General features: G+C 34.6%; 3 protein-coding genes across 4 annotated transcripts in view; 2 read left to right on the top strand and 1 right to left on the bottom strand.

Moving 5' to 3' along the window:
- LOC132752367 (uncharacterized) overlaps positions 1–18,991 on the top strand; it is a 36,693-nt gene extending 17,702 nt beyond the window's left edge. The window contains exons 6-7 of the mRNA XM_060742682.1: positions 16,905–17,229; positions 17,783–18,991. Of these exons, the coding sequence (XP_060598665.1) occupies positions 16,905–17,229; positions 17,783–18,066 (609 nt within the window). The 3' untranslated portion in view covers positions 18,067–18,991. The remainder of the gene's footprint in view (positions 1–16,904; positions 17,230–17,782) is intronic.
- Positions 120–11,671, top strand: LOC132752383 (uncharacterized). 2 transcript variants are annotated; one of them, XR_009628812.1, is made up of 2 exons: positions 120–2,521; positions 11,309–11,671. XR_009628812.1 is itself a non-coding variant. In XM_060742701.1 (2 exons), the coding sequence occupies exons 1-2, from the start codon at positions 10,997–10,999 to the stop codon at positions 11,575–11,577; spliced, it is 327 nt and encodes a 108-aa protein (XP_060598684.1). In that variant the 5' UTR covers positions 10,887–10,996; the 3' UTR covers positions 11,578–11,613. The 2 variants fall into 2 exon arrangements, 1 of the variants encoding a protein (XP_060598684.1); XM_060742701.1 differs by lacking the exon at positions 120–2,521 and adding an exon at positions 10,887–11,054 and having other exon boundaries at positions 11,309–11,613.
- On the bottom strand, positions 3,998–6,384 carry LOC132752380 (uncharacterized). The gene is made up of 3 exons (XM_060742697.1): positions 6,268–6,384; positions 5,452–5,520; positions 3,998–5,268 (listed from the first exon to the last, which is right to left on the bottom strand). The coding sequence occupies exons 2-3, from the start codon at positions 5,512–5,514 to the stop codon at positions 4,768–4,770; spliced, it is 564 nt and encodes a 187-aa protein (XP_060598680.1). The 5' UTR covers positions 5,515–5,520; positions 6,268–6,384; the 3' UTR covers positions 3,998–4,767.
- Positions 18,992–19,951: the final 960 nt, after the last annotated feature.

Genomic DNA, 19,951 nt, shown 5'->3' on the forward strand with positions numbered 1-19,951 from the left:
ACGGTACAATGGTGAAAACGCGATGTTACATCGCGTTTTCACCATCGTTCCATCGCGATTTTTACCATCGTACCATCGCGTTTTCACCATCGCACCATCGTGTTTTCACCATCGTACCATCGCGTTTTCATCATCGTGCCATCGCGTTTTCACCATCGTACCATCGCGCTTTCACCATCGTACCATCGCGTTTTCACCATCGTACTATCGCGTTTTCATCATCGTGCCATCGCGTTTTCACCATCGTACCATCGCGTTTTCACCATCGTTCCATCGCGTTTTCACCATCGTGCCATCGCGTTTCCACCATCGTACCATCGAATTTTCACCATCGTGCATCGCGGTAACAGACTGAATTAAAAATCACTACTGTCAAAACGGAACACCGTACAGGTCAGACTGCATGGTGGTGCAGGCTAGCTGAGCTCTATATTGGAAACAACAGTTAAAAGGTAAAACTGACAACTTACCACTTGGACACATATAAATGAAAATCAATGGCATACTAAATACTGTAGACATGTCATAAGGGGCGTAGCTTAAACTAAACCCATAAATAGGCTAAATAACAGTTGTTCGGTGCGTTGATTGGTCAATATCCCAAGTTCCCACTTCAAAACACAGGTGTGCGGCGGGTAACCAGGTCAGAAATTAAGTACACCCACCCCAGACCTCTAGATACACCGCATTATTTTTATGTAAAATGCGTTTTATTTTATGATTACATTTGGTTTAATATCCTTCATTTCTAAATTCTAAAAATGATACATATACATGTAGTATAAGTAATAGAAAGAGCATCGAAACACGAGGCTATCTAATTTGTACGAGGGGGCGTAGCCCCCGAGTATTAATCAGATTGCCGAGTGTTTTGATGTTCTTTCAGTCAAACATAAAAACACGTTCCCTGTTTCCCCGAGAAAAAAGTAACCAATGAACGTGCGTCTGAATATGATATTTATGTCGCTTCCGTCACAATAAGTAAACCCCAGCAAAAATGAACCAATCAATGGGCGGGTAACTAATATTAACGCACTGTGCATGTATATGTATACGATTTAACTCTGACACATTTTCAACAGAAAGGTCCCCAAACTATGATACAATCATTTATGTATTATCTGTTAATTAACTGATTTGATAATTATTCATTCATTCATTCATTCATTCATTCATAAATTATGCATGTTGTTTTGATTTATGGTGCAAGAGAGGTAATAACTTGCTATTTTATATATAACATATTTCATTGAATTGATATTGAAAGTAGCACATGAGCTGGGGTGTAGAATGTTTACACGCGTGGTCAGCTTATGCGGTTATATCACCGGGCGTAAAATCTACAAAACTTATATGCATCAGCCGTACGAGAACAAATAAATGTAATTAAAATTAAAATTGTTTTTAAAATGGCATACAATTATATTAAGCAAACATTCCTTTATAGAAAGACAGCATGTACACATGAAGTAGAACATATATATGTAATCAATAAATGCAAACAGGACTTTAATGCGCATGTATGCGACACATTTGTCTAGCTATAACGGTCAGAATATCATAAAATAATTTCCCTTGATCAATGCAAGAACAAAATTACTTTAATAATAAATTCATGTTATATGTATTATGAATTTAGTAAATGGATGCTGGAAAGTAACTTTGTTCATGATTATGCAAGTGGAAATTATGATGATTTGACCAGTATTGGCAAGACAAATGTGCCGAACGTATGTGTTTTAAAGTGAATCTTCAGTCGTGTTACCTTTATAGCTGAGTGTCCTTGTAAGAAATTTTCTTATGTGTTTAATGTAATTGTTTTCATTTCACAGTCATTTGTTAATTAATACAATGTAACAAAAATATAATGTACTATCATAATATTAATGCTATAAATGTGCCGTTATGCAATGTCCAACAATTCGAAAACTATATATTCTATTAATTGAACGAGGGAGGTCTGTAAATAGGTATAAATACGAAATAAATATGAATTGAATTGTATAAATACGTGAGTGACTTGCTAATAGTCCAAGCTAGGTCCGATAATGTACATACGAGTTTTAGTAGGAACAAAAATAGGCCTATGTGACAGATATACCATGCATAGATAATCATGCAATCACAGTAAGTTAACGCAAAATATTCTATTAAAAAGAGCAAAATTTGACTATCAAGACAGTACGACAAACTTTATCTATAGTCTGTTATGTATAGTTAAAAGTACAAAACATGAGTTACATCCCCTCAAATAAAGACATGAAAAACGTTTAGGACATTGAATAAAGAAACGAAAATATTCCTTATTGTAGTTTTATTTTATTTATTCTTATTTTCGTTTATAATAGATACGCTGTGCACACTTAAAACAGGGGAAGTCACTACCTCACAGGTGACTACCTACACACAATACCACAAATATCAAGTATTTTAACTTAAAATAGCGTTTAAATGCTCGGAGTTTTGTGAAATGTTTCCTGCGTGATTTTGGAACCTTCTTTGTTTCCCGGCAAAATGCCAGGTAAATATTGTTACAATTTCTATTTTTAACATATTGGAAGCATTCCTAGGGATTCCACGACAGATAAATTTTGATATTTTTGCTTTAACTGGTTTCGGTTTCATGCCACTTCCTGGTACTATGACCTGTCTATTGTTTTCTTCAATTTAAAGCTGTATTTACCTCTGGATATTTCCAGCTTTATAAACATCAAGAAAGCAATTATTTTGTCATTCAAATATCAGTAATCCGTTCATATTAAATATATATAATATATACCTGTATACTGTACCACTTTGTTTGCTAGCTTTGATAAGGAATGCAGGTTCTGACACGTAAATCTATACAATCAATCAATATTAACAATCAATATGTTAACTTAATTTGTCTCTAATATCACTGTCAGTTGCTTTCACTGTTATATATATTTAAAGATATTCATGGGTTGTAGTTATTGATATATAGGTCAACGGTCCGACATAATAATGTATCATAATGTAGTACACATATTATATAGTACAGTGAAAGCTGAGAAATCCAGACGCTGAGAAAATCGGAACGCTCTAAATACCGGACGAAGAATTCAGTTAAAAAAACATTGACAATACCGGAATCTGTAGAAACCGAATATCGGACGGTTGGTAGGGGACTACAAGGTCTATAATATAGATAATTACCTGACAATACCACAGGTGGCAGTATCAGTGTTTGGACACCCCATCCCTATCTGCCCCTGGACCCCTACTACAACCCTGAAAAAAAAAATAATTCAACACTCTAAGGCTTACTATAAGGTACCAAATACAAAACCACCGATGAAATTATATAAAAAAAAATTTCCACTATCAAAATTATAATTATAGAAAGGTGAAAGCCTACTATATGTTCATTTGCCAAACAATGTGGAACACGGGAAATCGTCGTTTCGGCGACTGAGGCGCATTCCGGCGCGATTTCGCTGCATCATTCATTAACATCAATAAAAAGAACTAGAATTCCACAGCTTATCTAATTCAAGTCCAACGAATATCACTATATCATTCCGATTTTTTCTGTTTCACGGTATTTTTTTTACTTGTCGTAGCCATTTTGCAGTCTGATACCTGGGTTGAAATACGCGATCTGATTGGACGAGCCAAATTGGACGTCCAATCAGATCGCGTATAACACACAGGTATCAGAATCCAAAATGGCAACCAGCTGCATGATTGTGGTAAAAACAATAATGATTGTAATAATGCTGATCTAGATATCTAGATATATCTGCTCAATGAATTGTAAATTGTGTAGATAACATATTTATTTTATTTTCAGGGTTACAGGGGACAAAGCAGCTCATCGAAGCAATTTTTTGCACATTCTATGTAAAATTCCGTTAAATTAACTGTAACACAAGTGTCTTGTTGTGAATCAAAAGCTTAAAATGAAGTCTCAAGAAATGTGCATGTTCTTCTATGTGGTCATTATGAGGATACACTTTATAAGAATAACAAACAAAATTGTCAACTGATTTTCTCTTATTGAGTAAACTCTGTGATATAAACAAACAAAATCATAACAAAATACATGTAATGATGTAAAACAATATTAACTACATCATTTAACAATACTGGCTTGGTTCAACGTCAAACCTAAAGAAAAACCCATGTAATTATGTAAAACAAAATTGACTCGATTATTAAACAATACTGACTTGGTTTAACGTCAAACCTAAAAAAAAATTAATTATGTAAAACAATAATGACTTAATATCATTAAACAATATTGACTTGGTTCAACGTCAAACCTAAAAAAATACATGTAATGATGTAAAACAATATTGACTAGATCTTTAAACAATACTTGCTTGGTTAAAAACATTATGAATTTTCAGTCACTTAAAGGCACATTATGTGTAAGAAAGATTAATAATTCTGTCGAAAGTGCAAAAATGAGTTTAAATATGTTGTAATATGGATTTATATCATGTGAGATGCTTATCATCTGATAAAAATACCTTTGAATATAAAATCATTTGTGATAAAGCAAGTAAATTAATACAAAATACTAATTAACTTTAACTGTACTAAACCTAAGCACAAAGGAAACTAAAAATGGTTCAGAAATATGACCAATAAGTAACTTCTGGAAACTGCAAAATGGACATTAAAAATAACAAAGCTTTGAAAAAATAAAGTGATAGCCTTAAAATAACAAGACTTTGAAAAAAATAATGATAGCATTGTTAGGCTTAATTGGCTTTTACAGAGTTGAAAATTTACATATGTTTATTCCTTGTTCAGTGTCATGGCAGGGCCTTCTGGGATTTTATCTAATATTACAGAAAGTTTTTGAAAATTACTCTCAATATCTGGGTGAAATATAATATAGTTGCATGGCAACACAACCCCACCACCTTCAGAACTTGGAGCCGGCCATGGTGGGAAACTCTGAGTGGGCTCACCAGTAACTTCAGCTTCGATATGTCCTTTGTCCATAATGGTACGAAAAAAGCCAGCTATCCCTCGTGGAACATGGCCAATTGGAAGTCCTGCTACATCTCGCAACCGTAGCTGGCGTTTTTGGTCAGTGACACTATCATGTAACAATGTTTGGAATGAGTCAAGTGGCGGCAACCACACCAAGCAGGCATCAGTATCATGGATATTTGTATATTCAGGCTCTACAGTTAGACGTGTTGGGGGTGTAATTGATGGTGGTCTTATTTGAAAAGCATGATACCCTTTGATAACTGACTTTTTAAGGACCATGGATTGTTCTGAAGTTTCCTGAAAAATAAAAATTATTTCATTATTAAAGGAAAATTAGATTTAACAATAGCTTTATTTATATAAAAAAGTAATCTTAATGAGAATAAGTTAGTAATAAGAATAAATAACAGCATAGCATTAAAGCATTCATTTATTTTTTATGTGCTAGCCATGTTTAAAACTATTATTCTTTTTTTTTACCACTGAGAAGACTGCATTCTGGGCTGGACTACATTGAATACTTTTTCTCTTTCCCTTAGGCATTAGAATCTGAAACAAAAAAACAAGTAAACAAATGAGCTTGTCATGTCATGATGTGAGTAATGACAAAGAACAATAACCAAAAGTCCGGGGTGGGGGTGATTACAAAAATGTTCATGCTAGAGTGATAAATCTATCACATGTGATGTGTGTGATAATAAGTAACAAACATTTGAAGATAAAAGGAGATACCTCAAGAAATGAAGAAGTAGGAATAATAATAAAATAAAAATAAGAAGAAAAATTATTAAATTTTAAACAAAATTCTTAGTTCAATGGGGAAATAATTCTGTAAAACAAATGTGTGCTAAAGTAATAAATTTTGTCACACATCCTGTGGGTGATGAAAAACCATGTATTTGAAGTTTTAAGTGGATAACTTAAAAATAAAGAAGTTACTGTACAGTTAAAAATAATATTTTAGAATCTAGAACAATAATATTTTAATGTTGCTGCAGTTTATACTACATAAAACACCATATTTTAGCATGGACTGCATAATTAATTCACCTGTAATAATAACACAAATAAATTAAATTTTATATTTCTTTGTATACAAACCAAAATTTGCTTTAAAAAATAGTTTCTAAAACCTGTTTAATAACTTTGAGGCGGTCCCTTCCTGGAAAATTGCATGACCCGCTATTGGACAACGTGATGCAATTTAATTGACCAGCGCTATCACTATAATTCCTCATGCATTTTTTAAACGGCTGCTGCTGCATATAGTTAACATATTGGGCATCAAATACCTACCAGGTTTGATCTAATATCTTTTGGGGTTTTTCAGCAATAAAGCAGCGACTGCAAATTTGTGTTGTTACTGGCGCAATATTTCGCGACAAACGGAAACGCTTGGTAAAGCATCTGAATGAATCTGATTAGAATTATCCGGATGTTTACATTTTTTTTCGCTGTAGAGGAGCTAACATCCTAATGCACATGACTGTTAGGTTATAACACTTTTAAGTTCAAAACATTTAGTAAAATAATTTATTACATAACTGACTGACCCGTTATTGGCTATGATCCGCTATTGGCTAACTCACTGTACTTGCCAATTGCTTACGTCTAAAAATCTACCCGAGTGGTAACGGAACACCGATTATCTGATTTTTTGATTGTGTCTCTTTTCACAGTTTGATTTATTAGATGTTACCGTTATAATGCACGCGGAGTTGGTAAGTTAAAATCAACTACATATGAATAATAATAAAGTATTTTTATACTGCGTTGCTTTTTGTATATTCATTTCCCAAAATGTTAACGCATTTATCGGCGCCAAGTACGTTCTATTCCATGGTCAAAACGAGTCTATAAATTACAAAGTTAAATTAAGGTATCCGGACAATTCCCCTCCCGGACGATTCCCCTCCCAGTAAATTTGAACGTTTTTTCACAACCCGGACATTTCTTCTCCGGTTATGTTTTACTGCGGACAATTCCCCTCCCGTTCTTTTATCAACCCGGACCATTCCCCTCCCGTTGTTGTAACGACCCGGACAATTCCCCTCTCGCTGTTGTCAGAGCGGACAATTCCCTCCCGTGGCTGTTGAACATATATATTATATAATATTGTTTATTTGAAAGGTATTTTTAATCGACTTTAAATACATTTTGCTTGTCTAGATTGAATTTAATTTACATTTGATACTATTATCTTGTCTCTCGGGCAGACGTGCGAATGGTATATCCCCAATTTTCACAAAACAAAACGCATTTTTTAAAATAATGTTTATTTCGTCAATACATTTTTGCAGCGGCAAATCAATAAAAGAACAATTGATAAAAACAAAAAAGCAATTAAGCTGTAGATTCTTGCAAAGAATATATTATGCACATGTTATAGTAAATTGAACTGTCATCATCGTCATTATGATTAGAAAATCACATTCACAATATTGAATCAGTACACAAAATATCAGTCATCATTTTCATTTTATATTTAATTGAACACATGTGTAGGAATTATTCTCCTTCATTTCACAAGTAAAAACTGTCATCTTTAATAAGAATGGTTATAGAATTTTTTATACACAGTGGCGGCTTTGATTAAGGGCCGTATAAAAAAACGGGAGGGGAATTGTCCGCTCTGCTAAAATAACGGGAGGGGAATTGTCCGCCCATAACATTAACGGGAGGGGAAATGTCCGCCCTTTTAAAATAACGAGAGGGGAAATGTCCGGGTTGTGAAAATAATATGGAAGGGGAATCGTCCGGGAGGGGGATTGTGTGGGATTCTTAAATTAATTAAAGGCAGTGAAACTTTGCCGAAACCTAATTTAAAATCTTTATCTGACAATGGTTTCAGCAATATCTGCAATAGGGGCATTATTTAATACAAAGTAAACTATGTTCGTTAAATCATTTTCAATTACCCAAATGTAAACACATGCGGATGTAATCGGACTTAATTGTTATAAGGTAACTGCTGTTCGTTTTAAATCCTAACTTATTGTATTTGGATGCAATGATGTGACGACAAAAGTTAAAACATTTTTTTATCATTTCTTTATTTAGCAATATACGTACACATGATATCATGAAAATGTAAATATACAGCATCGTTGCTCGGTACATAGGATTCTGAACAGCCGAAGGGGCCATTGAGAATACAGGACCGCTGAGAAAACCGGACAAAACCCTAGGTCCGAAAGACGTCCGGTTTTCTCAACTTTCACTGTACATATATAACATCTTTAGTTTGTTTGTTTGGTTAGTTGGATAATTTTTAACGCCGTTTCTTAAGCACATTTTAGTCATGCCTCAGCGGTCAGTCCGTCTAACCGGCACTAACTTCTCCGCTAGTGTTTAATCAGCCGTGGGAGTCTAAACTCAATGTCTGAGATTCATTATCAAGTAGGAGTTTCGTCTCGCCCGAGGACTGAACCAGCGATTCAATGATTATTAATCCGATGTTATACACTGAAAGACTTTTCTAACGCAACACTTTTTAAATTCGTATTTCACAAAAACACTACAAGATATCTTACTTATATTTTACCAGAACCGGTTTGACTACCTTTTGCAAATATTTTCAACGAAATCATTCATCCATGACGGATTATCGGTTCCGCACGTTCTATAGGTATGAAATCAACTTTTTGCACGAGGAAAACGATTTTCGCAAACCTTTTAGATTTCATTTCAATATAACTATACTTTTGTGTCAGCAACATTGAAAAAACATAGATATCCGGTAAAACATTAAATGGTTCGCATGCAAATACAAGAGCTCGCACGCGCAATCGGCATGCTTCAGGCAGGTCATTCAGCCAGACAGGTAAGTTTGTGATATATTTTTAAACACTAACAATGCCAAGTTAATACTGCTTTATTTATGATATTTCTGATATGATACATAATTTGCTCAAAACTTTATATTTACTTTCCTATAATTAGAAGGGAAAAAACATCACTCTTGTTTGTTTATTTTCAGGTGGCGCGAGTTTTTGGCAGAAATGTGTCTGTCATAGCCAGACTTCTGTTAAAGTACCAACGCACCGGTCGAGTTGAGAACGAGCGGCGGCAGCCTCGTGGCAGGGTTACAACACCTGTACAAGATGCCCAGATTATTGCAAGTCATCTTCAAAACCGATTTAAGACCGCCGAATCGACTGCATTAACAACAGTTAGTACACATGGCAGACATATTAGTAGCAAGACCGTTATCAGGCGTCTCCGCGACCAGAACATTCGAGCAAGACGACCATATCGTGGCCTTGTCCTGACTGCACGTCATCGTCAACAAAGGGAACAGTGGGCCCGCCGGCATCAGCGCATGACACGTGCAGAGTGGGCAAATGTCCTCTTCACGGATGAAAGCCGCTTTAATTTGTTCCATAGTGATGGTCGGGTTCGAGTTTAACGACAGCGTGGGGAACGGTTGAACGACGCCTGCATCATTCAACGTGACCGGTATGGCGGTGGTTCCGTAATGGTTTGGGCTGGTGTGTTTCTACATACCAAAACCGACTTGATCATCATACGAGGAAATCTGACTGCTGTAAAATATCAACAGGACGTTCTTATTCCTGTCACTATTCCTCATCTTCAAGCTGGTGGACGGGGTATGATACTTATGCACGACGGAGCACCGGCACACACAGCACATGCCACCCGGAACCTACTTCAACAGCAAAACATTCAGCAGCTACCATGGCCGTCCAAGTCTCCAGATTTGAATGTTATTGAACACCTGTGGGATGAGTTGAATAAGCGAGTGCGCAGGCGAGCGGTACAACCCCGGAACCTACCAGAGCTGGAACAGGCCCTGGTGCAGGAATGGAGGAACATTCCACAGCGATTTCTGAGGAATTTTGTGATGTCCATGAGACAGAGGTGTATGAAAGTGATACAAGCTCAGGGAGGACATATTGGATATTATCTAATTGATATTATGTTTTACTCATTCTTTGATAACAGCTGTGATAAAACAATCATTTCACATCGTTGTGTTGTGAATTTTGCGATTTATTCTCTGTTACTCATGTTTTATTTCTGTTAAATTTTATACTTTTCCATTCATCGACTACAATAAATTTTTTACAATACATGTGTGAAGTGTTCATTAATCTATACTCTTAATTTCACTAATAACCATTCTTTTATAATCCAAAATACACTAAAAAGCACAAGTGTTGCGTTAGAAAAGTCGTTCAGTGTATTATCCCAACTGAGCTAATAAAGCAGGCGGTCACCATCTTTAGACCTTTTTCTAGATATAGCGACCAAACCTTTTGTATAAGACAGGTCAACAATTTTAAGCCAATCAAAAACATGAAGAAAAATCAAAGAAACAATACAGAATCTACAACCCTAGTAAATAAACTTACAGTTAATTATTACATTGTTTATCGCTTTTAATTGTGTTTTCAATGTTGTCTGTAAGTTTCAAACACAGTTTAAATCTTATGTTAAGAGAAACGGTGACCTAGTGTATACTAGCTAGCTGTCTCTCAATCCAGGGATCTTGGGTTCGAGCCATACACGGAGCATGTTTCCTCATTGACACCACTAATGATTAGTTACAGGAAGTGATTATTAAAATAAGTTTTTCCGCAATCGAGCTTTAACAAATGTTTAAACTTAACTACATGTTATAATTATATGATATATACTGATTTAGGCCAACCTTATTTTTTCCACATCGGAAAAAAGGAACATTTCGGAGAAGAAAAACAAATTATTGATCTACATGACAGAAATGTGTCTTTTATCAATTTGAAACAAAATAATAATCAAAGACATTACAACAAAATTCAACAATCTTTTTAAAAGAAAATGATTTAAACTCAACAAAATACATAATCATAGAGTTAACAACACATTATCATAATTAGACTATTACTGCTTTGAAAAAAAAAAAAACCGATGGAACTGTAAATGCTAACCTTTGCCACAAGTGTAGAGCCATGCCAGCCCCGTACTTCCGGCAGTCTACCCAAGCTTTTGATATCCCTAAAATTCAGGGAAATGGCACAAAATGGACAGTGCCAAATTAAAAAAAATGGAAGAGCTGGACCAAATAAAACAACCATCAGGTAAAGTGTTAAATTGACTCACTTCGCCGGATGCCAAATGTAAGCATGCTCGACTTTTATTTAAAAAAATGGACATGAAAGGTTCCACTCTCTATTATTATGTAACAAAAAAACTTCTATTGTACATATATATTAAGTCGATGTATATCACGTTCAGTTTTATGTTCGATTATATTATCAAAAAAACTTTATTTTGGAATGTAAATATATTAAACCAATCCACATGTTAATCCTGTTATAAATATTTCCTCTAGATTCTGGTCTTTACGTGATCGTTGTTGGACACAACCTGGAAGCAAAATGCGATGTTGCCAATGCTCTAGTATGTCAGGAGAAAATATTTCAAACGTTTTCATGTCGGAAGAAAATTTTTGTAAGGTCTCGAAAAACCGTCAAAGGAAAGAATCTTTATATAATGACAACGCCAGATATTGAAACACCAGCGTTGGAACATTTTGAGAAAGAGCTGAAATCCCCGTTCAAGTTTAAAACGAGGGTCTTTTTATATGTACAAGATAATTGATTGTATAGACAGTGATGATGCTGGGTTTGATTGAAACTTTGCAAACTCTGTTTACAGAGAAAGTTGTGTGTGTTAAGTATAACACGAAACTTCCTAGAGAGAGGACAGTAACACGTCCTTAGATAGTTTTCACAGAAGACAGTTTAGAAACATGAAACGCCTAACGATCAGGTCATCATTCGGAAAAGGGATGATTTTCCCAAATAAAGTACAAAAAGGCCGAAAAAATTATGAAGTTGATTGAAGAATGTTTGGAGTCTGTTACACCTGTTAAAATTCGTAAATAAAGGTCCAATGGCAGTTTGATGATAAGAAAGGACAGGTTCAAAGGAGCTTGTGCGAGCCATCGAGTAGTCAGGATTCGGACACAGGAGGAGATGACGGTGATCTCGGAGCTGTGCCTATTAGTGACGATCCTGGTATGTATAGTGTTCATGTTGATAAAGTGTTTCTTTGCAAATATGTATGCTTGACAAACCTAAGATCCTTTTCACAGATTTTTAACATTTACTGAGTCATGTGTAAATATCAGCCAATATTTCATTTTAATATTTTTGTGTAAATACTGTCCATGAATAGTTAGTATTTTAATGTTGAAGATTAAACACTTAACACAGCCGGTACAATGAAGCCATAGAGAGAAGTTGTACATTTCATTGCCTTTTATAAACAGTACAAATCAAACCGATTCTAACATTTTAGTCTGTTTTTTTTTGTTTTTACCGGCTTTTTAGAAAAGTTGCCATATTAAAATTTTTAGTATATTATCTATTATTTATTCAGGACCGCTTTGCAGGAAGACGACTTTGCCAGCTTGGGGCTCCCATGTCTTGATGAAAATGACTGGAAGTTATACCGTAGAACATTGAATTAGGCAGAGCTAGATCTAACCACGTGAGGGTGAATATTGTTGGTAACCAAAGGGAGCTGGAAAAAAAACAAGTCTGGTTTAAGCGTCTTCAAGGTGTGGATGTAAAAATGTTCGGACCTGAATCAGAAGGCCTACTGAAGCGTCTTTGAAATAAACCAAGTTTACTTACGAGATGCATTGAGAGAGTACGGTCAAAGATATTTGGGAAACCAACGAAACGGTAAGTCTATAACAGTTCCCATGCTCCATGACATATTAATTATCGGTAAATTATTGCCCTAATGATAAGCTTGCATGGTTCGTTGTTATACTAAACTACAAAATAGTACATTAAAAGTGTGTGACTTTATAATGATTGTTTACACATCCTTACTGGCTTAACCAACTAATCTAAGATGTTTGACTTATTTTGCGACCGATTACCGTATTTTGCGCATTTTGGCTAACATATAAAACGAAAACCTTCAGGTTAAGACACAATTATGTGAATACCTTTACAGTATCATTGTGACCTTCGTTTATACTATCTCGTTAAGTTTCAAATTTGAATATGAGTTGAGCTTTTATATAGTACTGCACTGTAGTCAATAAGATGACATAAAGACCATTTTCTTTTAGTAACACTACTCTAAATATCTCGAAAAGGTAAGGATACACATAGCCGAATCACCTTTTAGCATACACCTTACAAAACTTAAACTATCCTTATTAATCAAGGAACATTTAAATTTATAATTGAGAATTACTGGAACCATTCCCATTTAATCGCACCGTGTTGGAGTCCGAAATTCTAAATTACATTAGTTAAAAGTCATAAGCTGTATGTGTTTCTTTTAGAATTTTCCTATTTTGTTTCCAATTTGTCATTAGCTTTCATACACAAGCCAGATTTTTAACATTGTATTTTTATCTTTGATATATATTACCATACATTGTACATGTTCTTACCTTTAAGACCTAACATGTTTCGGCGCGGAATGACCATTTATGTGTTCGTGTGCCGTTAAACCTAAACCTACTCCAGCACATATGTATTGTTAAACCTTAGACCTTTTAAATATATTGTTTTATCTTTAAGACAAATAACTTTTCTTTTTTATCTTTTGTAAAATGCATATCATAAACGTTCTATATAATTTGTTTTACTACTTTCTAATATTCGAATAACAATGTGTTCATTTTAATGCATTATGTAACTTACTTTATTACTTAAAATATGACTGTTATCCATTCATTTATTTAATTTTGCAAAGTTACTTCTTTCCTATTTAATATTGCCAGGATTATGAAAAAGAATAAATCTCCAGAGAATTGGCATTTGCTCTTGCAAACATGCCCAAAGATTCGTAATAAGCAAGGAGGAAAGCAGCAGAAACGGAAGTTAGAAAACACTTCACATGCTGATATAGAGGAGCTTGAAATTGGGGATCAGAAGAAGTGGTTGAGGAAAGAAGTACGTACAGAACAAAAACATACTCAAGATCTTTTGGACGTAAAAGCAAAAAGAGGAGATATCTTCAGAAAGGTGAAAACGTTGGAAAGGAAATTGCAAGAGAAGAAAGATGTTATGTATCCTACTGCGGACTTTGCTGGGTCAAACAACTTATTTACTGTACAACACCAAGCAATTTTATGGGGCAACCGTCAGCTGTCTATGTTCTTGCTTATTGAATTTTGACCTCATGGACTTAGACAAACTCTTTGAAGATACTTCCTGAAATTTAGAAACTAAAACATTGAAACAGTTCACAGTGGAAGGTAATTCATTTATATTTACAAAAAATTGTTATTTTAATAACTTTTAAAAAACATCATTAGTTCTATGTACTTCAAAATCGTGGGAATGAAATAGGTGTTGTATCTGTTTCACACCATTTTGAAAATTGATCCATTTCTAAAATACTAATGTAAAAATATCTTAATTTAAAATGATATGTAAAATGATTCGCTTTGAAACTTTTTCTTTTTGAAATAAAGCAGAGCGCATGTTTTTGTGTACCGTTATTTGGACTTGCCCTGATTTGTTAGCAATATATTCTATTTTTTTTTATTTCTGAAAAAACTTTAAGTTTTGGAAATCCCCATATCAAAGCTACTATTCCATAAAGGGGCCTTGATAATGAACAAAAACGGTCGTGGGCAACCTTTTCATTATTGTCGGTTCCACCTAAAGGGACAAGGTATGTTCAAATAGTGTGAAACTTTAGTGGAATAAAAATTTTTCTCAGATTCTTTCGAACGAGTTGTACTGGGAAAATCTGACCAGGTTTGAATTTGTTTAATTTGATAATACATCCAAATCAAAGATGATTTAAAAGACCTGGAGGCCTTGAAAAATAAAATCCTTGCTTCCTCATTTTTTGGGACCCTTGGGTCACTCGATTGAAGAAATACCAGCTCAATGGAATCAATTCTTTAAAAATTGTTTCTTCAGGGAGAAAAGGGGAGGGAGATTTTTGAAATTAAAAGAGAATTTCGAGAGCTTTGATGAAAAAATTTAGATATTTCCAAAAAAAAACCCCGGAAAAGTTTAGGCTTTCCTTGGAAACGAACACCGAAAGGAAAGGTGATGCACTTTGCCCGATGAAATTGAAAGATAAATTTTCAAAAATTTTCTATTTCCCCAAACCCCCCCTACTACACTTATTTTTAATGGGGCTAAAATTTTCGCCCAAAAAAAAGGGGGGCATTTTTCCTCCTTCGTGGGGCCCTTTTGAAAAAGTGGGGTTGCACAAACAAAGATTTTAATTTTTTTGACGCTCGAAACCTTTTTGATCAAAAGGTTTTAAAAAAATGTGAGGAAACTCTTTCCCAACGGGCATTACTTTACGAATTGACGTATTCCCACATTTTATGCACTTCTTCCGAAGGGAAAACAAATACTTTATCCCTTGTTTTTAAAACCGCACCAGGCAGATTAAAGAAAAAGTCATTTATCTGGAAAAGGCCCCCCCAATTCTGAAGGGCTTTCTTTTGCTGATGCATAACGTACCCGCCGGCTTTTCTAATCATTTGCTTGAATTGCCGCTTTGAACGAGGATCCATCCCTTCATTATCTACAAGAAAGCTGACACTCCACGGATATTCAACCTATTTGCATTGTTTTACTTTTCAAAGAGAGGACATTATGGGGCTTGGAAGTTTGGCTGGTGAATGTTGTGTTATACTTTGAAACTGAAAAATTGCAAGTGGATATTTGAAAAATTAGATGAACCTTGGTTGCAACAAGGGTTAACAGAAGTGATTTTGTGTATTATTCAGTCAAAGATTGGATCACATTCTCCGTGTTTATAGGCAAGAATAACGTTCGTACGTAGTAGAAATCGAGTGCAGGAAACACGGAAATGACCAAAAAGGAGTATTTGTAAATTTGCAGAAAGTTCGTGATAAAGGGGTAGTGATGTGTACTGATGGCGAAAAGGACCATGCTATCACGTGGGATGAAATTAGCAAGATCTTGCCTTGGAGCCCATATTCAGTAAGTGATGTTTTTACAAAGTTGCTTACACAAGTTAAGTTTCTTTTTTTTTTAATTTAAGCAAAGTCACTTCTGTAAGTGTCTTTTCAATGCGAATGAAAAAGATGGAAATTGCTTAAAAAGACTTTGATCCTTCTGAATATTGAATGAATATTTGTAATTATGGTGTATATATAGCTCCGACAATTCTGGTTTTTCTGCTATGGAATGGTGTCTACTTTTTAAACTGTGCAGTATTGGCTGAACAATATAACATACTTTTAAACAATACTGACATTATAAGAACCCTACTTTCACAGTCGATATTCAAAGAATAAAAAATAGATTAATGATAGAAAAGATTGGAATATGGTTCAATATCGAATATTTGCTTTAGTGGAATACATACATACATACATACATACATACATACATACATACATACAAATGTACATACATACATGCATACATACATCTACTGTATGAGAGGTAATGTGTCATTATACCCCATAAAGACACAAACTATACTCAGAAAGTCTTTGGGAAGAAGTTACAAGAACTATTTGAAATGTTCATTACAATAAATATTACGACCACCATTATCTTACAAGCAGATGTTCTACTGAACACTTCATATGGGGAAATTGGTCATCTTCATAGTACAAATATTGCACGATACGCCAAAGATCCGCTAAATGTGTAGGTCATTTAACTGCCTTTTTGAACTTAGAACTGGTGATTGTTATAATTTCACAGATTTCCATTCTAAAATGATATCATTTCCCAGTCAGTGGCAAAATGTTAGGCGTTTTGATCGTAACCTGTTCAGGCAGCTAATTTTGTTTATATTTGAAATGTGCAAGATACATGTATATACAAAACAATAATTATTAAGTTTCTGTTTGTTTAAATGTAATCGGTTAGAAATATTATCCCTGGATGCCAATGTGTCAGAACTGTGCCGGGGAAATAACTGAAGTATCGATATGTATATTTTAGCAATGTGGACGCCGCATTGAAATGAGCAGTGGGCGACCAAGCGACAGAATTCTTGGCCGCTTAGCTCGGCATCTATCGGGAGAAAATGCAACGTCGCTGGCATCTAAACTGAGATTACCACAGGGAAACATTGAAGCTGATGCTGCTATCAGTGACTGGAGTGATGCTGACATGCAGCGCCTTAAATTACTGTGCAGATGGAAGGAAGTTTTTCCTGAACATGCCACAGACACCCTGCTGAATATGCTCGCCGAACAGAGAAATTATGATGTAGGGGAGTTGCAGAATGTCATAGAAAATGAGATTAGCCATACGGAAGACTATGGTAAGAAATGCATTTTGGTTCTTCATTCAATACAAAAGTACGACCAGGTCTCAAAAATCGAAAACCCTTATTCCAAACCGAAGAGTGCACTGTTAAACACATGTAACCTTCCGAGTCAACTTCACAATTCAATGACAAAAAATAAACAAATGAAAAATTGTTATGTCGTTTTAATGAAATAGATGATGATGATGATTGCGAAAATGAAAAATTTCCTTTCAATCTTAGAATTCATATTTCTTATTCATAGCAGTGAATCTTATACTGTTTCGCGTTTTTCGATATATATTTAAAGTATATGTACATTTAACAATACATAGCTTCATATTATGTAAAATCTTTCTAATTCAAATATTAATTTCTTTTAATTCATGAGAACAGGGAACTGGGCAGCGCGAATGCTTTCCGTTAACTGACTGAATTATGATCTGATCATTCCGCATGGCTATAAGAAAGACACAGACAAAACATCTCACTTATGTACGTGAATACAAAAATACTTGTATGTGTTTATGAATTGGATGTGCGTGAAAAAATATGTTTTTCGTTACAGGACTGGATTCAAACTTTCTGGATGAAGAGTGTAAAGACTTGTTACTGGTGAGCGACTGTATTGGTGCCAAATACGCTTTTGTGATGTTAGAACTGGGACTTAAATTTCGAGACATTGAAATCAAACGAACAGATAATGAGCGTGCGCTACGGGAGACAGTTTATAAACTGTTAGAATCGTGGAGACAAAAGTTTGTTAATAGGGCAACACCAAGAATGCTGTTAAATACTACAAAGTTTCTGAAATTAAACACTTCTTTGATAGTATCAAAATTCAAGGAATAGTTGAAGGAAATCAATACAATATTTTAACATATTGCGTTGTGGTTTAAAGCATCGGTCATTTGTATATAACACCACGCAAGCTACTACAAAGGAGAAGCGAACAGTGTAATACCCACTGTAAAGTCTCTGCCCAATTGGGGAGAATCAGACTACAAGTTGAACATATTATACAGCTTTCTATCATGGCAGTGCGTGACAGAATGTGGGTTAAATCTTGGCTTTTTGCCTCAGTTATTACACCGCCCTGCCCCAGGCTACTGTTACACTTGTGCATAGAAAATTCATAGGGAGCATAAACACTTACTTTTGTAGAACACAATCTATGAGTTCTCAATAGTTTTATGTGGGCCAGCCATTCCATTAAGAAACTGACGCCAACAGAACTGTATATGCCTCAAAGTGATATTATTCTCATATTTTTTCATTGTCAAGTTGAGTTGAATTGGCTCTATATTTCAAAAGATTGACGGTTATAAGAGTGGTTTGACCAACAGTTGATATTAGAATATGTTTAAGATAAAACATAAATCTGCTTAAAATATAAAGACTGCCCCAATCTTTTTATGAAATAAATTCCGATGGATATTTACAATTTCTTCCTTCGGCCACGTGAGTTATTTATCCGTTCATGTAAATTTCAAAGTTTTAAGGAATTATGCCAAAATGTAATCTTATTTTTACTTTCACTATATGCCCTTGGATAGGCAAATAGTCACTTTAAAAATACGTTACAGTGTCTTACAAATAATTCTAAACATATTTCAATCAGGGTCTTTCAAATTTGAAATACCCTGTTCATATACATGTTTTTAAAATATTGTTGAATATATATATTGTATATTTAGTGAAGCTCTTTCTTTTCAGAAACAATTTCAAGTTTGTATTTTACAGCTCAAAATAATATTGATAATATATTGGTTTGCTCAAATGCGTTTATTTTGCTATTTTATAGTCTGACTTTCCTGAAATGGTGTAAGAATATTTGTGAAGGCAATTACGACTCTAATTGCAAATAACCGTTAACATTCTCATGATTCTACTTCATTTCTAAAGTGGAATTGTCCATATTTCAATCTGTACACAATTATACAAATCATAATATCTTCTTGGTCTGAATGGCCGCATGGCTAAATTCTGTTTCCGCCAGCAAGCTTAGCGTTACAGAATTGGAGAAAGGGGGATTCCCTTTAAGCATTACTCACAACGAAATTATCTGAAAATTGCAGACTCGGTTTGATTGAGTCTGTACAAAAAGTGCAACATCCTACACGTCCTCTAGCATCGGCTTGAGCGGTACTCAATTTTCAACACTTAAAAGTGCTTGAATCAATGATCCCGAAGGACCAGGAAAATATAACAACACTAAAGTGAAGAGTGGAGCAACTTTATATACATCAGCCACACGGCATTTGATACCTGTTGTGATGAATAAAGATCTGGAGAAAGGGTGATCCCAAAAAGTAAATAAGAGGAGACAACAAGAACGCACGTGAAGACTTCATTTGTCTTCCAACATATAATTTTGGATTGATTAAAGGGAGGTAACAAGTTTAGTTTAAAAGACCTTTTACCTTGTTTGAAAATAAATATAAACAGAATGCGATAAGTTCTTTTGTCCATAATTCATCAAAGCAAGTTTGTTTACAACAATAAAATAATTAAAAATATATTCCACTGATTTTAGAAAAAATACGCAAACAGTAAATCGGTTCTAGATTAAATACATGTACGTTTGAACAAAGAAGAAAAAATTCATCTATGGTTTGTAAATCAGCTGAGAGGGAGAACATAAAAAAATCCTTATTTCTGAACACCTTATAACCCGGCTTCCCCGTGTGTACTCTGTAATGTTAAGTATCAGTTAGGTGCAGATCATTTTGACAAG

The sequence above is a fragment of the Ruditapes philippinarum genome, unplaced genomic scaffold (genome assembly GCF_026571515.1).
Source record: "Ruditapes philippinarum isolate M1 unplaced genomic scaffold, ASM2657151v2 ctg239_1_1_1_1, whole genome shotgun sequence".
In the NCBI taxonomy this organism is placed as follows: Eukaryota; Metazoa; Mollusca; class Bivalvia; order Venerida; family Veneridae; genus Ruditapes; species Ruditapes philippinarum.